Below are 17001 nucleotides of genomic sequence, written 5' to 3' on the forward strand. Positions count from 1 at the left end.
GTGATATTTCTTTCAAGCTAAGGAGGGATGCTTTGCTAATCTCACTAACAGGTTGTTACTAATAAACACTGTAGCATGAATACAGTCTGATTCGTTTTAATGTCTTCTGTGGGTGACTAAACTGAGAAAAACTAAGAGTCTGCCTGCCCATCCTCAGTCACAGCTAACCCAGTACTTCAAGTTTACCAAACCATTTTTTATTGCATGTTGACTGGTTTACAGCTGACCCTTCGAGGCATGAGTGAAGCCTTAGTTGACAAGCGGGTTGCTCCGGCCCTTGTTACCTTGTCCAGTGATCCTGAATTGTGAGTTTCAGATTGAGACCTTGAGTTAATCCTGTCTGTCTTTTTCCTGGTCTGCTTCTTTTTGTTTTGTCATTGCTAGAAACTAATGTGACTTAAAGTACTAATATTTTTTTTGTTTGCTTTATTTTTAATTCATTTTATTCTTGATATTTAATACATCTTAAAGACTCTGGGTTTTTTTCTGTTGTAGTTCAGTAAGGATTGCAACAATTCCTGCTTTTGGGACCATTATGGAAACGGTTACTCAAAGAGAGGTAAGACACCTGTTGTAAGACTGTTGTTTTTGTAGCATTAGAAGTGAGTGGGTTTTTTAATAAATCCAGAAATCCAGTAATTTATTAGTGAACTTGGAGAGGGAAAAAAAGTAGCTTATATTTCTTCCTCTGTTATATCCTCTTCCAAAGTGCTTTCAAGTTTTGCAATGGTTTGGGTTTTTTTTTTTTGGAAACAAACCAACCCTCTTTTAACTAATATAAATATTTCTTTCTGAATACCAAACCAAACATAAACAAAGTAGAATAGAGGGGGAGGCCTGTGTTAGAAGGTGGGAAATCCCATGCTCAAAATGTCTTTTAAGACATTTTCCAATACAAGTGAGAAATCCAAGTCCATCAATTCCAATAAAATAGCTTTATGTTATAATGCTAAACAAAAAAGTCATAGTGGGATTTAGTTACCTCTGCATAAGTATATTATACCATTTTAGATACTTTAGAATATCTTACCTGGCTTCCAGCTGTTTTAGAAGGGCACAAGTCTCTTGTAGTTCCTGTCATATCTGCTGTTTTAGCCCATGATGTCCAAGATGGCATTAAAGGGCATCATAGTGACATAACTGAAATAATCCGTAAGGATTATACAGATATGCAGTTTCTCCTTGGTTTTTAAATGACAGAACTTTGGTGTTGCATCAGAATTCTGAAAAAGAAACCCAGTGTTCTGCTGTAGGCTGTAGGAATACTGTATTTTGCTTTATATAATAATTGTGCAGTCAAACTTCTTCTTGAAGTCTTTGCAGCTTTTTCCAGAGCTTGCATTCTTCCTGTAATACCAACATATTCTAAAAGAATGTGTTTGAGGAAATGTGAGTAAGAAGTCAGTGATGACTCACAAGTACTTGGAAGATGGATAAGTTACAATTTTGTAGCTTGGAATGCATGCCTGTAATCAGTTTGGGAAGAATACTATTTTGTTACCACACAAATTACTGTATCCACTGTGCTAATTACAATAAGCCTTAGAGTAAAGAGGTGATGCCACCTTCCAGAATGTATCAGAAAATGTTATTTTTACAACTTTGAATGCAAATTCAATGCTTATGCTGTTTTAGGTATATTTGTTTGGAGTTTTTTTTTTTTTATTTGAAGAAATCTTTTTTTAATTCCATTGATTATATGGTGCTTACTTTTTCATCTCTGTCCTCTGCATAAAATTTTTCAACACAATAATTGAGATCTATTACCAAAAAATTAACATTAATTAATTTGTAATTAAACAGGAGAACTCCAAGGATATTAATAGTAAGAGGGAAATTTTAATAGTAGGTAGAAAATTTAGCAAAACCAAGGAAATTTTCTGGAGGAAGGACTGACTATATGGAATAACCTGCGTGTAGTTTAAGGCAGATCAGATCAAAAAGATGTTAACAGTCTTTAAAATGTAGAACTCCACTGAAGAGTTTAGAACATCCTATCAGAAAAAATGTAAATTAACAGAAATTTCAAGGTTTATCATCTAAAATACGTACGATTATAGACACGCTCTGACCTAACCGTAACAGTTTCTAGCATCTTCATTCTTTTGTGTACTTTTTATTTCTCTGGAAGCTTCTGGAAAGAGTCAAAATGCAGCTGGCATCTTTCCTGGAGGATCCTCAATATCAAGACCAACATTCTCTACATTCAGAAATCATAAAAACATTTGGAAGAGTTGGACCTAATGCTGAGCCCAGATTTAGAGATGAATGTAAGTTGAGTCAGTGGGAGGATATAGTCTTCCTCTTTCTGCCTTAAAGCTAATTTGTCCCTAAAGTAGTATTTTAGTTACTTGACATGTGAAATGCCTTCCTCTCCACTCTCCCCCATTGTTTCACCCTCAGCTACCATATATGTATTTCAACTATTCCACACATCTTAAATGTAAGTGCGTCCCAGATGAACAAAACAGCTTTTTTTCATGGCCCTGAAATGTAAACCACATAGAAGAGCAAAGTTGATTGTTAGAATCTCTTAAAGCTACTTGTAAACAAAACATGAGGAGCTATCATGACTTCCAGCTGCAGGCCTCTAGTTTAGCAGGCTGAACTCATTAGATAGGCTTCCTCTATAGGCAGTGACATTTTCTAAATAATGCGCCTACCTCTGTCTCTAGCTTATCAACTATATTTATAAAATAGTAGCATATTTTAGACAGCTATTTTCTGTAAACTGTTACTATTTCAAAGGTACTCTGAGGCACCTTCTTACTGGAGGTGGTATTATCATGGTTTTATTTCAAGTGTGAGTTGGTCAGTTAAATCTGCAGGGCAGTTCCATCAAAAGCCATTATTTGCAGTTCTTATTCCACACTGATGTGTGATGCATCAGATGCCTACAATTGCCACTTACCGACTCTTTAAAGCTAAGGAAGTTTATGGTAAGCAGTTTCAAATATTTATTCCAGTATTTACATTTTCAGTTGTTATTCCACACTTGCACAAATTAGCTTTGGTCAACAACCAGCAGTCTGTGGATTCGAAGAGACTGGATATCGCTACCCACCTGTTTGAAGCCTACAGTGCTCTTTCCTGTTGTTGTATCCTTTTTTCTATGGAAGTTTGGATGTCAATTCTCTGATGGGGGGAGAAGATTAATACCTGAGAAATAATTAAGTTTGTGTTTGAATATGTGATGTAGAACATGATCTGATCAGTATAAAGAAGAGTTTTTCACAGAAGGTGGATGTGATGGCTTGACCTTGGTTGGATGCCAGGTGCTCACTAAGCTGTTTTATCACTGCCCTTCTCAGCAGGAGAAGCGGAGAAGACCTTGTGAGTCAAGACAAAGGCAGTTTAATAAAGCAAAAGCAAAGATGGCACATGGAAACTAAGGAAAACAAAGACTTATTCTCTACTTCCCATCTGCAGGCAATATCCAGCTGCTTCCTGGGAAGTAGAACTTCAGTAGGTGTAGCAGCTGCTCCAGAAGACAAATGTCATAGCGAATGCCCATCCTCCTCCTCCTTTCTGTTAGCTTCTGTTGCTAAGCAGACTTCATATGGTATGGAATATCCCTTTGGTCATTTTGGGTCAGCTGCCCTGGCTTTGTCCCTCCCAAGGTCTTGCCCACCCCCTGCGTACTGGTAAAGAAGGAATGTTGGAGAGACAGCCTTGATGCTGTGCAGCACTGCTCAGCAGTGGCCAAAACACTAATGTGTTATCAACACCTTTGTAGCTACCAACACAAAGCACAGCATCATGAGAGCTGATATGGGGAAAATTAACTCCATCTCAACCAGGCCCAATACAGTGTAACTGGTAGACAAAAAAAATAGCTAGAAAACTGAAGTCCTTGGCTTTAATCAGTAAATTAAGGAGAAAATATGATAAGAAGGGTATGGATGTATGAAAAAAAAAAAGTTAAATGTTTTAAGATCTTTCTTTTTTTCTTTTTTTAGTTATGGAGTGCCAAATGCTGTTCTGTTTTCTTGGGGTTTGTTGCTGTAGCTTGTCCCTGTGTTCAGTAGAATAACATTATCAGAAGACAGAAAATGAAATAGTATGATTTCAGAAGACAATCTTTATAATACCTTAACAACCTGTTTTTTAGTTATTTCAGAGGATTTAATGGTCAATCACTTTTTACCAGGACTTAAGTGTTTACGAACTGACATGGAACACCTCTCACCAGAGCATGAGGTGAGCAGCTATATTAAATGAGTATGAGATGCAAGTGGCAGCAAAAGTTAAAATGTAATGGTATTTAAAACCATAAGTTAGGGAGAACTACTCATAAATGGTACCAAAACATAGCATTGAGGGGTTTTTGGTAAGGAATACAACACATGATTAAAGAAAACAATAAAATCTTCTAAAATGTATTTCTGACCTGAGGACCTCTGCAGAGAAATACTCACCTGTCAGAAAACCGTGTAGAAACACAGGTATTTGTAGACTGAAGGAAAAGAAAAAGGAAATGTTTTTCATAGAATCATAGAGTCCCTGGATTGGAAAAGACCTTTGAGAACACCAAGTTCAACCGTACCCGTCTTCTACTAAATCCCTAACCACTTCATCCACGCATCTTTTAAATACCTCCAGGGATGAGGACTCAGCCACCTTCCTGGGCAGCTGGTTCCAGTGCTTGATAACCCTTTCAGTAAAGAAGTTTTTCCTAATGTCCAATATGAACCTCTACTGGCACAGTTTGAGACCATTCCCTCTCATCCTATCACACCTATCACTTGGGCAAAGAGACCAGCACCCTGTTCTCTACAACCTCCTTTCAGGTAGTTGTAGACAGTGATAAGGTTTCCCCTCAGCCTCCTCTTCTCTAGGCTAAACAACCCCACTTCCCTCAGCCTCTCCTCATAAGGCTTGTTCCCCAGACCAAACAAAACACCAGCTTCGTTGCCCTTCTCTGGACATGCTCCGGGACCTCAATGTTTCTTGTAGTGAGGGGTCCAAAACTGAACACAGTATTCGGGATGCAGCCTCACCAGTGCTGAGTACAGAGGCACAATCTCTTCCCTGGACCTGCTGGCCACACCATTTCTTATGCAAACCAAGATGCTATTGGGCTTCTTGGCCACCTGGGCACACTGCTGGCTCATGTTCAGTCAGCTGTCAACCAACACCCCCAGGTACTTCTCCACCAGGCAGCTTTCCAGTCACTCCTCCTCAGGCCTGTAGCACTGCACAGTGTTGTTGTGTCCCAAATGCAGGACTCAGCACTTGGCCTTGTTAAACCTCATCCTGCTGGCCTCAGCCCGTCAATTCAGCCTGTTTAGATCCCTTTGCAGAGCCTTCCTACCTTCCAAATATCGACACTTCCTCCCAGCTTAGTGTCATCTGCAAGCTTACAAAGGGTGCATTCAATCCCCTTGTCCACGTCACTGATAAAGGTATTGAATAGAACTGGACACAGCACTGAGCCCTGGGGGACACCATTTGTGACTGGCCTCCGACTGGATGTGACTCCATTTACCTCCACTCTTCGGGCCTGCCCATCCAGACAGTTTTTTACCCAGCAGAGGGTGCATTTGTCTGGGCCAGTGGAAGCCTGTGAGAAACAATGTCAAAAGCTTTACTGAAGTTCAAGTACACTATATCCACAGCCTTTCCCTCGTCCATCAAGCGGGTCACCTTGTCATAGAAGGTGATCAGGCTAGTTTGTCAGGACCGGCCTTTCATAAACCCATGCTGACTGGGCCAAATCATCTGGTTGTCTCCAATGGAACTTTTATCATCCACCCTTCTGAACAGTCCAAAGTCTGCCCTCCAGTGGACCAGGGTGGCCATTCCACTGACCCCCCTCGTTACTTCTCCGAGAACTGAGAATTCTGTCGTCTCAATAATTGCTGTACCCCAGGCATCCTCCAACCATCACGCCTCCCACAAGGCCTTCTCTGTTCACAAACAGCAAGTCTAGCTGGGCATCCCGCCTGAAGAGTATATAGCCAGCCATAGCAGAACTCCAGTTATGCAAGTCATGCCACCAGCTTTCTGTGATTGCAGTTATATCATAGTCTTCTTGCCTTACAATTACTTCTAGTTCCTCCTGTTTGTTGCCCTTGCTGCGTGCATTGGTGTAGATGCACTTCAGTTGGGTTGTTGATCCCGCTACACTCCTAAGGGGAATAGTCTCAGTTCCTAAGTTACTACTCACTGAATTTTCTAACCCATCAGTAATATTTACATCTGTGCTGCCATTTGATGCGCTATCCCCCACTTCCTCTGAGGTGGCAGACCAAAGGTCTTTACCAACACATCATTCCACAGACACTGGAGCGCCATTGCCAGGCTTTTTTCTATCAAGCCTGGTTTTGTCCCCTTCCCCTTCATTTTTAGTTTAAAGCTCTATTAATGAGCCCTGCCAGCTTCTTTATAATTAACCTTTTGCCCCTTAGGGACGAGTATACTCCGCCCTTGGACAGCAACCCACGATCAAAGAACCCAAAGTTAGCTCCTCACGCCAGAGTTGGAGCCAGCTATTTATTTCTTGGGTCTTCCTATTCCTCCTCTCGTCATTCCCTGTAGTTGCAATGACAGGTGAGAACACTACCCGTGCCCCTGATCCCTTCACCATACGTCCCAAGGCCCTGAAGTCCCTTTAAATTGCTCTCAGATTTCTTATATTTGTTACTATCTACTTGGAAAATCAGTAGATAATAATCCATGGGCCTGACCAGGGTTGGAATTATTGAGAGTGTGTTTATTAGTCAAGACAAGGAGGCACTAAAATCAGTGGCTGCAATATATCCAAGAAAATGCAGACAAAAATTGGTGGAGTGCAAGAGAGAAATAATAGGCAAGAATGAGGAATGTATAATTCTGAAATGTATGGGCTGCACTTCATACCTGCAGTACTGTGTCCAGTTCTGGGCCCCCCTATACAGAAGCATGGACCTACTGGAGTGAGTCCAGCAAAGGGCCACAAAGATGATGAAAGGGAATGGAGCACCTCTCCTAGCAGGAGAGGCTAAGAGAGCTGAGGCTGTTCAGCTGGAGAAGAGCAGGCTCAAGGGGAGATCTCATGAATGTGTATAAATACCTGAAGGGATGGTGCAGAGAGGGCATAGCCAGGCTCTTCTCAGTGGTGCCCAATGACAGGACAAGAGACAGGGGCACAAACTGAAACACAGGAGGTTCCCTCTGAACATTAGAAAATGCTTTTTTACCTTGTGGGTGTCTGAGAGATTGAAACACAACTATTAAGTCAGGAGCTGAAAATGAGATGTAATTTAGTTGCCCGTTGGGAAAATATTGACAGTATGAACGTTTCAAGTAATAGGGGAAAGGATTTAATCAAGCTGTACAAATGAACATCTTTCTGGTTTTTGAAGGTGAATACTGCACTTCAATGGATTACTTTGTACTTAAGTCATGACTTTTCCTTATGTTTGCAAAAGTGACTAAATTGAGATGACTATGTTCTGTAGGAGCTCTAAGTTCGTATACTTGATAGATAACGAAGTCCCTTTTTCCAGTTATACTTTCAGTTTAATAGCCTGTAGTCTTATTCTTTTGTTTTCTGGATATTATTATATTTTATATATTTTATATTTTATATAGTTTACATATGTGGAACTGGAAGTTAATTACTTTGAGTAACTTTCAGACCTAGCAGGAAAGAATCTGACTTTAGAGAGCTGCGTCAGAAGGAACAGTAGTGACCTGAGCTTCAGTCAAAGGCAAAAGTATTGCACTTCCTTACCATAGGCAGCTCTGGAGGACATCTGTTAATGATAATCTGTATTCATAGAGATCTGGGAGATGTATTTTTTGGGAAGTCCAAAACTGTATCTGAAAGCTGTAGTGGGCAAAAGTTGGATATATTTTAGTTTTATTTTTTCTGTCATATTCACTGATGGGATAACTGTTACAAATCCTAGTACTCAATTTTATTTATTTTGTAGTAAATAGTAGTTAGTGCAATTTCTAAGGTTTAAGAGCAGAGTCAGTTCAAAAGATCCCCAAATTATAACAAAAGAGGTTGTTTGATTGAATTTGATTCTTGTCGCCGGAGAAGGAACTCAGACCTTAAATAGGATTAAAAATAAGTAAGTAAAGAAAACTCTCAGTCCTCCTTTTCCAAGATCTGTATCAATGTGATTGATTGGCTTCAGCCATAAGACAAAGTGCTTTGTTTTTTATAGCCAGAGAGAAATATAAATTTAAAAGTGCTTATTCCTGCTTCAGTGGATGAGAAAACTCCCTACAGTGTTTACTGTGGAAGTGGAAATGTGATGCTTCATCAGCTTCTTGGTACAAGAGCATTTTTGTAGGGGAGATTTCTGAGGCCCAGATAGTTCTAGTGTCTGTCTTTCAAGCTTACTGTTTCAAAATTATATTTTCTGAAGTAAATGTGATTTGCTGATTCAAATAGTTAGACGTTAACCTTTTTTTTCATTATTTTGGTCATTGTAGTGTTATTCACAATTCAAATGGCATATCAATTACAAGACCACATTTTTTCTTTCAAAGTCTTGGCTCTTGTGGCTCTAACATCAGAATAGAATTTATATTCATCCTGGAAATGTAGCATTTGTGGAATTTGCTTTTGATCCTGTCAGACACTTATTTACAACTTATCCTGCATATTTCCGTTCATTTATATAAACAGAAGTGCAAGCTGGGCATTTAAGCCAGACCCTCTCATCTTCAAAATAAACATTTTGCCTTGTGCCGACATTTCAAACACTTTGCCAGTGTATCTAATTCCATGTCAAGAACCTTCTTCTCCCTTCTCCACTTGCCTTCTATTATTTTCAAAATAATTGTGTTTTGAGTTGCATGCTAGTGAGGTATAATCAGTACTTGATAAAAATATTTAGTCCATCCGCAGTATTGCTTACAATGCTTAAGCATTATGTCTCTTAAATATTTCTAAAATGTCTTCCTCAAAGGAGGTATAAATTATTTCATAGTTAAACCAATGACCAAACAAAGAGAACCCAAGGGAATAGGTGTGAGCAATACGTGCAATATCATAATGTGAAATTGCCATATGATACTATATTTATACCTTTCCTCTGTTTCACCCTGAACTTTAAGACAAATTAATGTGGGAAAGAGGAAAGAATTGCTCTGCTTCATCCAAGAATTATGCAGCCTTCCCAGAAGGAGTTGTGCAATGGATGGGAGATCCATCCCAGTATTCAAATGATTCTAGGTCTTTGCTGAATAATTCCCCTCCCCCCACCCAATCAAAACTTAATATTGTTGATATTTGGAATATCTAGATCCAGCTGGATGTACAAAAATGTAGACATGCTCCAGTGTACGGGTTTAACAATGCACATGCTAAGAAGCAAAAATTATGGTTGCTGTCCCTGGAACTTTCAGTTTACTTTTGATACATATAGAAAGGGTTGCTTTTTCACTGGAGTTCTTCTGAATGCCGTTCTCTTTTTCATCTAGGCTCCTGAGTTTAATTACTTGTGTAATATTTTATGCAAATGAAGGACAGCAAATTTAGCAGTAAGAGTTGTAGTCCTGCTAGACTCGTACAGGTTTGAATGCTGCTTTCTGAAACATTAGAGGGTATGCAACACCTGCTACCCAAACTCTTTCAAATGTGTAAGTAGTAATTTTTGAGGAATGAAGTGAACAGTGGCACAGATCTGCAGACCAGGCCAGATCTTATCAGGGTAATAAATGCTTTTAAAAGATATTTTGTGTGGCAGTTGTTTAGTAGGAATTTGACAGAAACTGGCTTGTTTATGTATATAAATACATTTCAAAATAATTATCCCTTGGTAGTAACCATTAGTAACTGATGTGTATTTTAGAGATTCAAATTAGGTTTTTTCCTTTATTACATCTATTCATGGTAAGACACTACTAATTATAGTGGTTTGCAGCTTTGAGATTTTAAGTTTAGTGTCTCAGAGAAAGTTCTTAGCTTTGTCCTGAGCTATGGGCAAAGAAAGTTTCCATTTATGTAGTTTCACACTCTACATTGCAACTGTTTTGCCGAAGTATTCCAAATGCTTCTGTGTAAAAGCAGTATTGTAGGCAGAGAGTTATGTACCTGTCCAATGATTTTATTCAAAGCCTGCTATTGTGGAACATTCCTTTATTTTTGGTATGCTGGAGAAATGTAAAATGTCAGTGTGGGGGCATGTTTAGTCTAAAATATTCTGTAGAAACCTTTAATGCTGCAACTGTTAAAGTAAAGGAAAATAGCTTTAATTCTTAGAAACCCCGAAAGACACCAGTGAAGTGTTCCTAAGTTTGCTTTAGCACTTCCTTTCCATTAAGTTGTTGTCTCAGGATGCCATCACACTTTTTTCTTTTCTTTTCCTTGCTTTTTCTTTCATGCATAATGTTGGTAAAGATACACATTTTAAAAGATACTTGAAAACTCCCTCAAGGAAAATAGAGGGAAGGTGAATGAATGTATGTCAAAGTTAATTGCTAATAAATACAAGTATTGTTCGGCAAAGGGAAGATAAGGAAGTGTGTCACAGAAGTGAGTTTTACTTTAGCTCTACTTTAAAAAGCCAAGGGAAACAGGAGGGAGTTTTGAACTCCTTTAGCTATTTCAAAAAATATTTTCTTCCTTAAAATATTTTGAATGGTTTTGTTGTTTCTAGCCACAAGGGATTATCAAGTAGCTGGAATGTGAATGCAGTTGAAAAATAACTGAGAACTTTTAAACAGTTCTGCTAATGTCAGAATTTGTTGCAAAGTAGATTTTGTATGAAGTGTTAATGCAAAAGAAAAAAATTGATATGTCTCTCTTCCTTATGTGTCTTAGGTTATTTTAAGCTCCATGATAAAAGAGTGTGAACAGAAAGTGGAAAACAAGACCGTCCAAGAACCACAGGGGTAAGGCTTCCACATCTTTCTGTGCCTCCACATTAATATTCTGCAGTGTCTATACCATAATGGTGTCCAAGGCTTGAAACAAGAAATCCTGCACTGACATATTCTGTATTTAAAAGCAGGTTTTAGGAACTTTAATTCAGTTTGTGGTTGTTTCTGTCTGCAGCATAAAACACAAGACAACACATTTTTGTTTGTATCCTAGCAATTATGTTCTTATTTTCCCATGTTACTTTGTTCTTATTTTTTTATCCATTTAAAGCAGTAAAAGAATTTCTGTCCTAAATCTGAGAATGCAGGGAGTGCTTGGACTGAGTGCTTAGAGCAATGCACGTGGCACACATCTTGCAAGCCTGTTGCATGAGAGGGGCCTGCAGGCTGAAGGAATTGTTTTCATTATGGTAGTGACCTACTGCCAGCTCCTGGCTTTGCATGTGACCAGTGCAGATGCAAATAGTTTCTCCAGTGCATAAACTAACCTGTCTGTGTGAAAACACTGTTTAGTAAATATGTTGGCTTTAGGAAAATGCTAACTGTGTTGCACTTGAGTAAAACATGCATTCTGCAAATGCACATTAAAGCCAGCTCTCCAGTGAGGCATCAGATACATGGTGTGTGTGCATCACCTTGCCTCGTGCAGTAGAAGTGGTGGTGTGTGTGATATCTCTCTCTCCTTATAACAAAAGAAGCTAACAGAGCCACAAATCTGGAAAACTAAGCAGCTTTATGATGATGTGTATGTGTTCTTTTGTTTGCTTCTTGTCTGGAATGGCATACCAGCAGGTAACATCTCATGGATTATCATATAACTTAATAAATCCTTAGCGGTGTTGTCAGGAAGAGTTTGAGAAGAAACAGTAGGTATCTGAGAGAGGATGTGTCCTTAATCCTGATACCTTGCCATAGGAGTCAAGACAATTACTGGAACTTGTTTATGTTGTGCTCCCATGTCTGTAAGAAATGGATGGAATTTACTTCTTGAAAGAGCTCAGGTGAAATTCTGGAAGCAGCTGGTAGTTTGAGAACAACTGAAATAGGAAAAGTGTAGAAGAGTTGAACAGAAGAGACTGTGGAAGAAGATGCAGTCTTTCATGCACCGAATGAAATCTCAGGCTTTACCAGTAGTAATTAGCCTGCTTACTGACGTAGTTGAAAATTAATGACATGTAATAAGAACTGGACTCATTTGAGACATGAGCATCAGGTGAATTCTTAAAGGTGTACTAGAAATGAACTTTATAGACTTTGGAAGTGGAATAATTTTAAGACTAAAATTCTCCAGGCTCAGTCACAACTATGACATCACAGTCATAGTTCATCTGTTCTAAGAAGGCAGTTGGTTCTACCTAGTCATATAGAATTCCTGTCTGACGGAGAAGAAATATAAAACCTTTAAGATCTGAAGAATGTGCTGTCAAGTCACCTTGTTTCCTTTTTCACGTTCATGTGGCAATGTTATCAAGTAGAGACTGTACTAACTAAGCATATTCCAATTGAGTGTCTATTTTCATTACTAAATAGGTATTTCTTTGACATATTAGTTAGTAAGAACAGGGTTATAAGACTTAAATCTCTCCAAGGCATATTCCTTGTTTGCAACCTAAATAGCCAGTCAGTGAAGAACCAAAAAATGCGTTCAATCGTGCTGCTGTTTTTCCCGAGGGCTTCACTGTGTTACTTCCTCAAGCTTTGTATTTTTGCCCTTATTCTTTCTGCCTTCTCTTAAATGGAGCTTTCTGGCACGCATACGCATGTGTCCCCCAACAGCCATACTCTGAACGCCCACTCCCATCCTGTGTCCTTCAGATTCTTAAGCTGCTGCACATTTGCTTTTTAGTTTTAAAGAATGGTGAATAGTTAGCTTGCCTTTGGTTATATTAAAGACTAGTACTTAAGCCAACTATTTCCTTGGAGAAGAGCCTAGAAATAATAATTCTTGTCAAGAAAGAAATTTGCTAGTTGCCCTGTTGGACCCATCCTACTTTTTGCAAGTATTAATTTTATCAAGATGCTCCCTATACGATGTACCTTGCATAGTAGATACGCAATAGGTAATTATGATTAGGCAGAATTAACAGCCAGACTCTTTTTGCAAATCTGATGCTAACAAATTGCTGTAAACTCTCACGAACCAACCTGTGCAGCAGGGCACCCCTCCACATAAGCAACAACTTCATATTTTGACTAACAAGTTGATTCTGATGAATCAGTTACATACATGGGCATTTATTACTTTGCAAATATTTCCTCTGGCTGGGTTTTAAGGACTTTTTTTATCTACAAATTGACCAATATTCTTTTGCATTTTCATTTTAATTCTTTGTGTAATAAAAAAGCTACCACCTCAGACTCTGACTTGGTAAAGAAAAAAGTAAAAGCAGTATATATGTCTAAATATGACTTTCATGCCTGATCAGTGTTTTCCTGAAGTAAATTAATCTATCATTTCTTGAGCAGCTTCTTAACAATTTTTTAGAAGAGATCATTAGAAAATATGAAACTGATTCCTACTCAGGCAAATGATTTCTGAAAGATTTTTTTTTTTTCTCTCAGGATGCAGCAAAGGTGCACAATATCAGACTAGTCTCTTTAAAGAACACCACTAATCTTAACCTTAAGGATTTTCATTATCTTACTTGTAACTGAGCTGTGAAACCTAAGGTTATGATACAAAATTCCTTGCCTGAGCTCTTTCTAATTCTGAAGTGGTACTCTTCAGTTGGACAGGATTTTTAATTATTCCTTTTTTTTCAAATGTGTGCTTTTGCCTCTCAAATGTTTTAACCTATTTAGTTCATCAGCACTGTTCACTGCATCACTAGAGTTTGAGTGATCGACTTTTACGTAGAATTTAGACTTACCTTGCTTTAGCTACTATCAGTGCAGACATGTTAACCTATATGCAAGAAGTCAGTATTACTTAAAATCCCTCTTAGAAAAATATTTTGAAATCACAGTTAGTCCTATTAGGCCATTCCAGAAGCAGATAAATGCAAACATGGTACAACATCCAGTCTTTTAGAATGCAACCGCTGAAAGATTTGAAAAGGATAAGTATTTTTGATTTGTTCCTTTGTTCTTTAATTAGTCTTCCCCTTTCTTATTCAGAATTAGGCTATGGTTGCAATTTTTTACTGTACGAAATGAACACAAAATATTTTACCACTGAAGAAATGGCCTTTACATATACATGAATATCTCCTTTTTCATGGTTATTTCAGTTCCTAATTTCAGTGTTAAATGTATATTTGCCTGAATATTTAAATGGAACTAGGGGACAAATTAATGATTTTTGTTAACAACATGAGAATGCATGCACAAAAATAACACTGGATGCAAACCCAATCATAAGATGCTGTTGGTTGCCTTCTGTTGTTTAAAAAATTTTTTTCCTTTTTAAATATTGGATAGGTACTTCTGTTAAACAGTTTCTTTAGCAATTAACGAGGTGTTTCAATCTTGAGTAACAACTTGTGTAACAAACTGATTTTTATAAAATGTCCAGCATGAATGTTTGTTTTGGCGTAAAGCTTCCCCATGTGACAGACAGAACTGCATAGCATGTAATTCATCTACACACTTGTCAAAAATTTGATGTTTACACATTAGTTTTATTTGTGGGTTTGTTTTTTGGCACCTTTTTCTTTTTAAAATTATTTGATTGCATATCACTCATTGCTATGTTTAAATGATCAGTTTGTATAGGAATCGAAATACTTTTGGGGCATATTTAAACTTTTAAGTGTGCCAAGTGTTGTTGATTATCTTTCTTTTTACAGTAACATAAATGTGAAAAAAAAACCATTTACATGAAAACATCAACTTCTGGACACTCCAGTTCTCAACTTTCAGTTTTTAATATTGGGTGGTTGATATGACCAAAAAAAAATGTTTTGAAACAATTGAACATTTGAACATTTCCTGATTTTCCTCAAACTTATTTAGGATCATTAGAATGATGACACCACAGTTTGTTTAAAACTACAGGTTTGTTGCCAGTTGGTAGGCTTTTTTTTTTAACTATATTTCCCATTCATTTTCCCAAGTTATACATAACTCTAGGATACATCGTGGGCTGGAATAGCTTCTTGTTGTTAATCAGCTGATAGTGAGTGTAAAGTGTTTACGTAATTTATATGCCCTTGCTTTATCATGAAATCAAAGAAAATTGCACAAGAAATCCATCTTACAATAGCAGGAACTTACCTGCTAAGTTTTATCAACCAAAAATATGCAGTTCCCCAGGTGACTACAGATGCTTAATCAATCTATGTGATTGTTTGACTCGAAGATCCAATGGGTCCTTTACAGCCTGGTGATTCTGATTCTATGATTGTGCCTGAAAGAAATATTTCACTTAAAAAGTTTATACATCATTTCAAACCAGCTATATATTTTCATCACTGGCTGCTAAAATGAATAATAATATTATTTTTTTTAACTATCATTTAGATAACTTTTGTATCAGACATTGTCTGAAAAAGAAATATAACCTGAGAACAATTTTCAAAATTTAAACTTTACTGAAAATTCAGACATCATACTTTGAGAAAAATGGTGCTTAGACACTAAATGTTGGGTAATGATGAATTTTACAGCTTTCAGAAAATATCAACTAATAATAAGATTTAAAATTAGATGAATGATTTAAATAATGTGTTCCATTAATAGGAGATGTACTGAAAAAAATACCTAAGAGTGTGTTTTATGATACTTTTGGGTATGCTGTGTAAGACGTACCAAAAGCCCCTTCAAGGATCTAGGTGTATTAGACACTGTGGAAATGCAAAGACAGGGAGTCACTTCAGCTTAAAATGTAGAAGGGGTGGAAGGATGCATTTGAGGGAATATAGTTAGCATACAGTTAAGCTATCTGTAAATCCACAGTACAGCTTTAGTGAGAAGCTTCCCTTTTTTTTTTTTCAAATACTATGTTTAAAAAGAATCAGAATTTGTTACCGCTAAGTGCCTTCCTTTGTGGTATGAAATGGGAAAAATTGCATTCCTGCTACCTTTGAAGAAATAATTCAAATTCTGTTGAAGCAATTCGTAGTTAACCTCAGTTTGACCTGTCTTGATGCATAAATTCTAACAGAACTTTCTATAACCTTGCAGACTGGAAAGTCAGTTCCTGGAAGCTGGCCTGTGCCAGTAAGACAGATCTCATGATCTTTGGTATGATTTTGAAATGCAGAGTCCATGCTGAGCTCACAAGGGAGAAAATGTTTGGTAGAATTGTCTCTGTCTAATGTTGAAAAAATATGTTTGCAATTTTAGCTACAAATATAGAAGTATGGAATATTTATTAATATTCCCGCTATTTTAGACTTACCATGTTGCACTCTGTCTAGAGACAAATTACTCCTACTATGCTAAACAGTTACGTATATCTGAAGTTGAGCTCACTGATAATGCTGTAAATAAAATAAAATCATTTAATTTTGCAGCATTTGGATAATTTTTTAACATGTTGTTCAGACTTGTAGCATCTTGTAGGTTCAGCATTGATTGGGTTGTTCCTTCTAGTCCAGTTTGTGGGAAAACTGTGGGCTCTCCGTTGTCTTCTCTAGTACATCTGAAGTAGGAACACTCGAGCAAAGGTAGTAGGAGTCACATTCATACCAACCAGGAGGAGAAGGCTCTTTACCCCGGGAAGGGTAGGGTTTACAAGAGATTTACAAGGTAATTGAAGAGAAAGCTGAACAGGTAGTATGAAATAAAGACTTATTGGGAGTTTGTAGATGGACAGTCCACACCAAATTTCAATTCAGCTCAGGTGGAAATATTTGGAAAATAAGAGAGTTGAAAATTAAGGAGAGTCATCACTGTTTTGTACTTACCTTGCTTTTACTCTTCCCTACGTATCTGCTAATGGTCACTGTTGGAGGCAGGATACTTGGGCTAGATAGATCCTTGGTCTGAACAGGTACTGTTGTTCCTGCATTAAATAAATGAGGATTGACATTTCTATTGAGAAGGTAAAGCCAATCTTTCTCAGAGGCATTTGTCACTAGAGCAGTTGCCAAATAGTTAACAAATACTCATGTGGTGACTTCTAAAGGTAGTAACAACTGGTATGCATAAAAATAGCTTACGACTTTTCACTAGGACTGTGAGAGCGTGATAATCCATTTAACAGCGTGTATTTGGTCTTAGTGCTGATGGTTT

At 37.6% G+C, this 17001-nt stretch overlaps 1 protein-coding gene across 4 annotated transcripts in view; it reads left to right on the forward strand.

Annotated features, from left to right (window-relative positions):
• Positions 1-17001, forward strand: part of RELCH (RAB11 binding and LisH domain, coiled-coil and HEAT repeat containing) — an 88032-nt gene that overhangs the window by 69090 nt on the left and 1941 nt on the right. For 2 of the 4 annotated variants that reach the window (XM_054057558.1, XM_054057557.1), the window contains 5 exons: positions 496-559; positions 2132-2270; positions 2982-3098; positions 4112-4200; positions 10766-10836. In XM_054057558.1, coding sequence (XP_053913533.1) covers positions 496-559; positions 2132-2270; positions 2982-3098; positions 4112-4200; positions 10766-10836 — 480 coding nt within the window. Of the gene's footprint in view, positions 1-222; positions 306-495; positions 560-2131; positions 2271-2981; positions 3099-4111; positions 4201-10765; positions 10837-17001 lie in introns of all 4 variants that reach the window. The other 2 variants (XM_054057559.1, XM_054057556.1) reach the window with 2 other exon arrangements.

The sequence above is a fragment of the Cuculus canorus genome, chromosome 2, assembly GCF_017976375.1.
Source record: "Cuculus canorus isolate bCucCan1 chromosome 2, bCucCan1.pri, whole genome shotgun sequence".
NCBI lineage: Eukaryota > Metazoa > Chordata > Aves > Cuculiformes > Cuculidae > Cuculus > Cuculus canorus.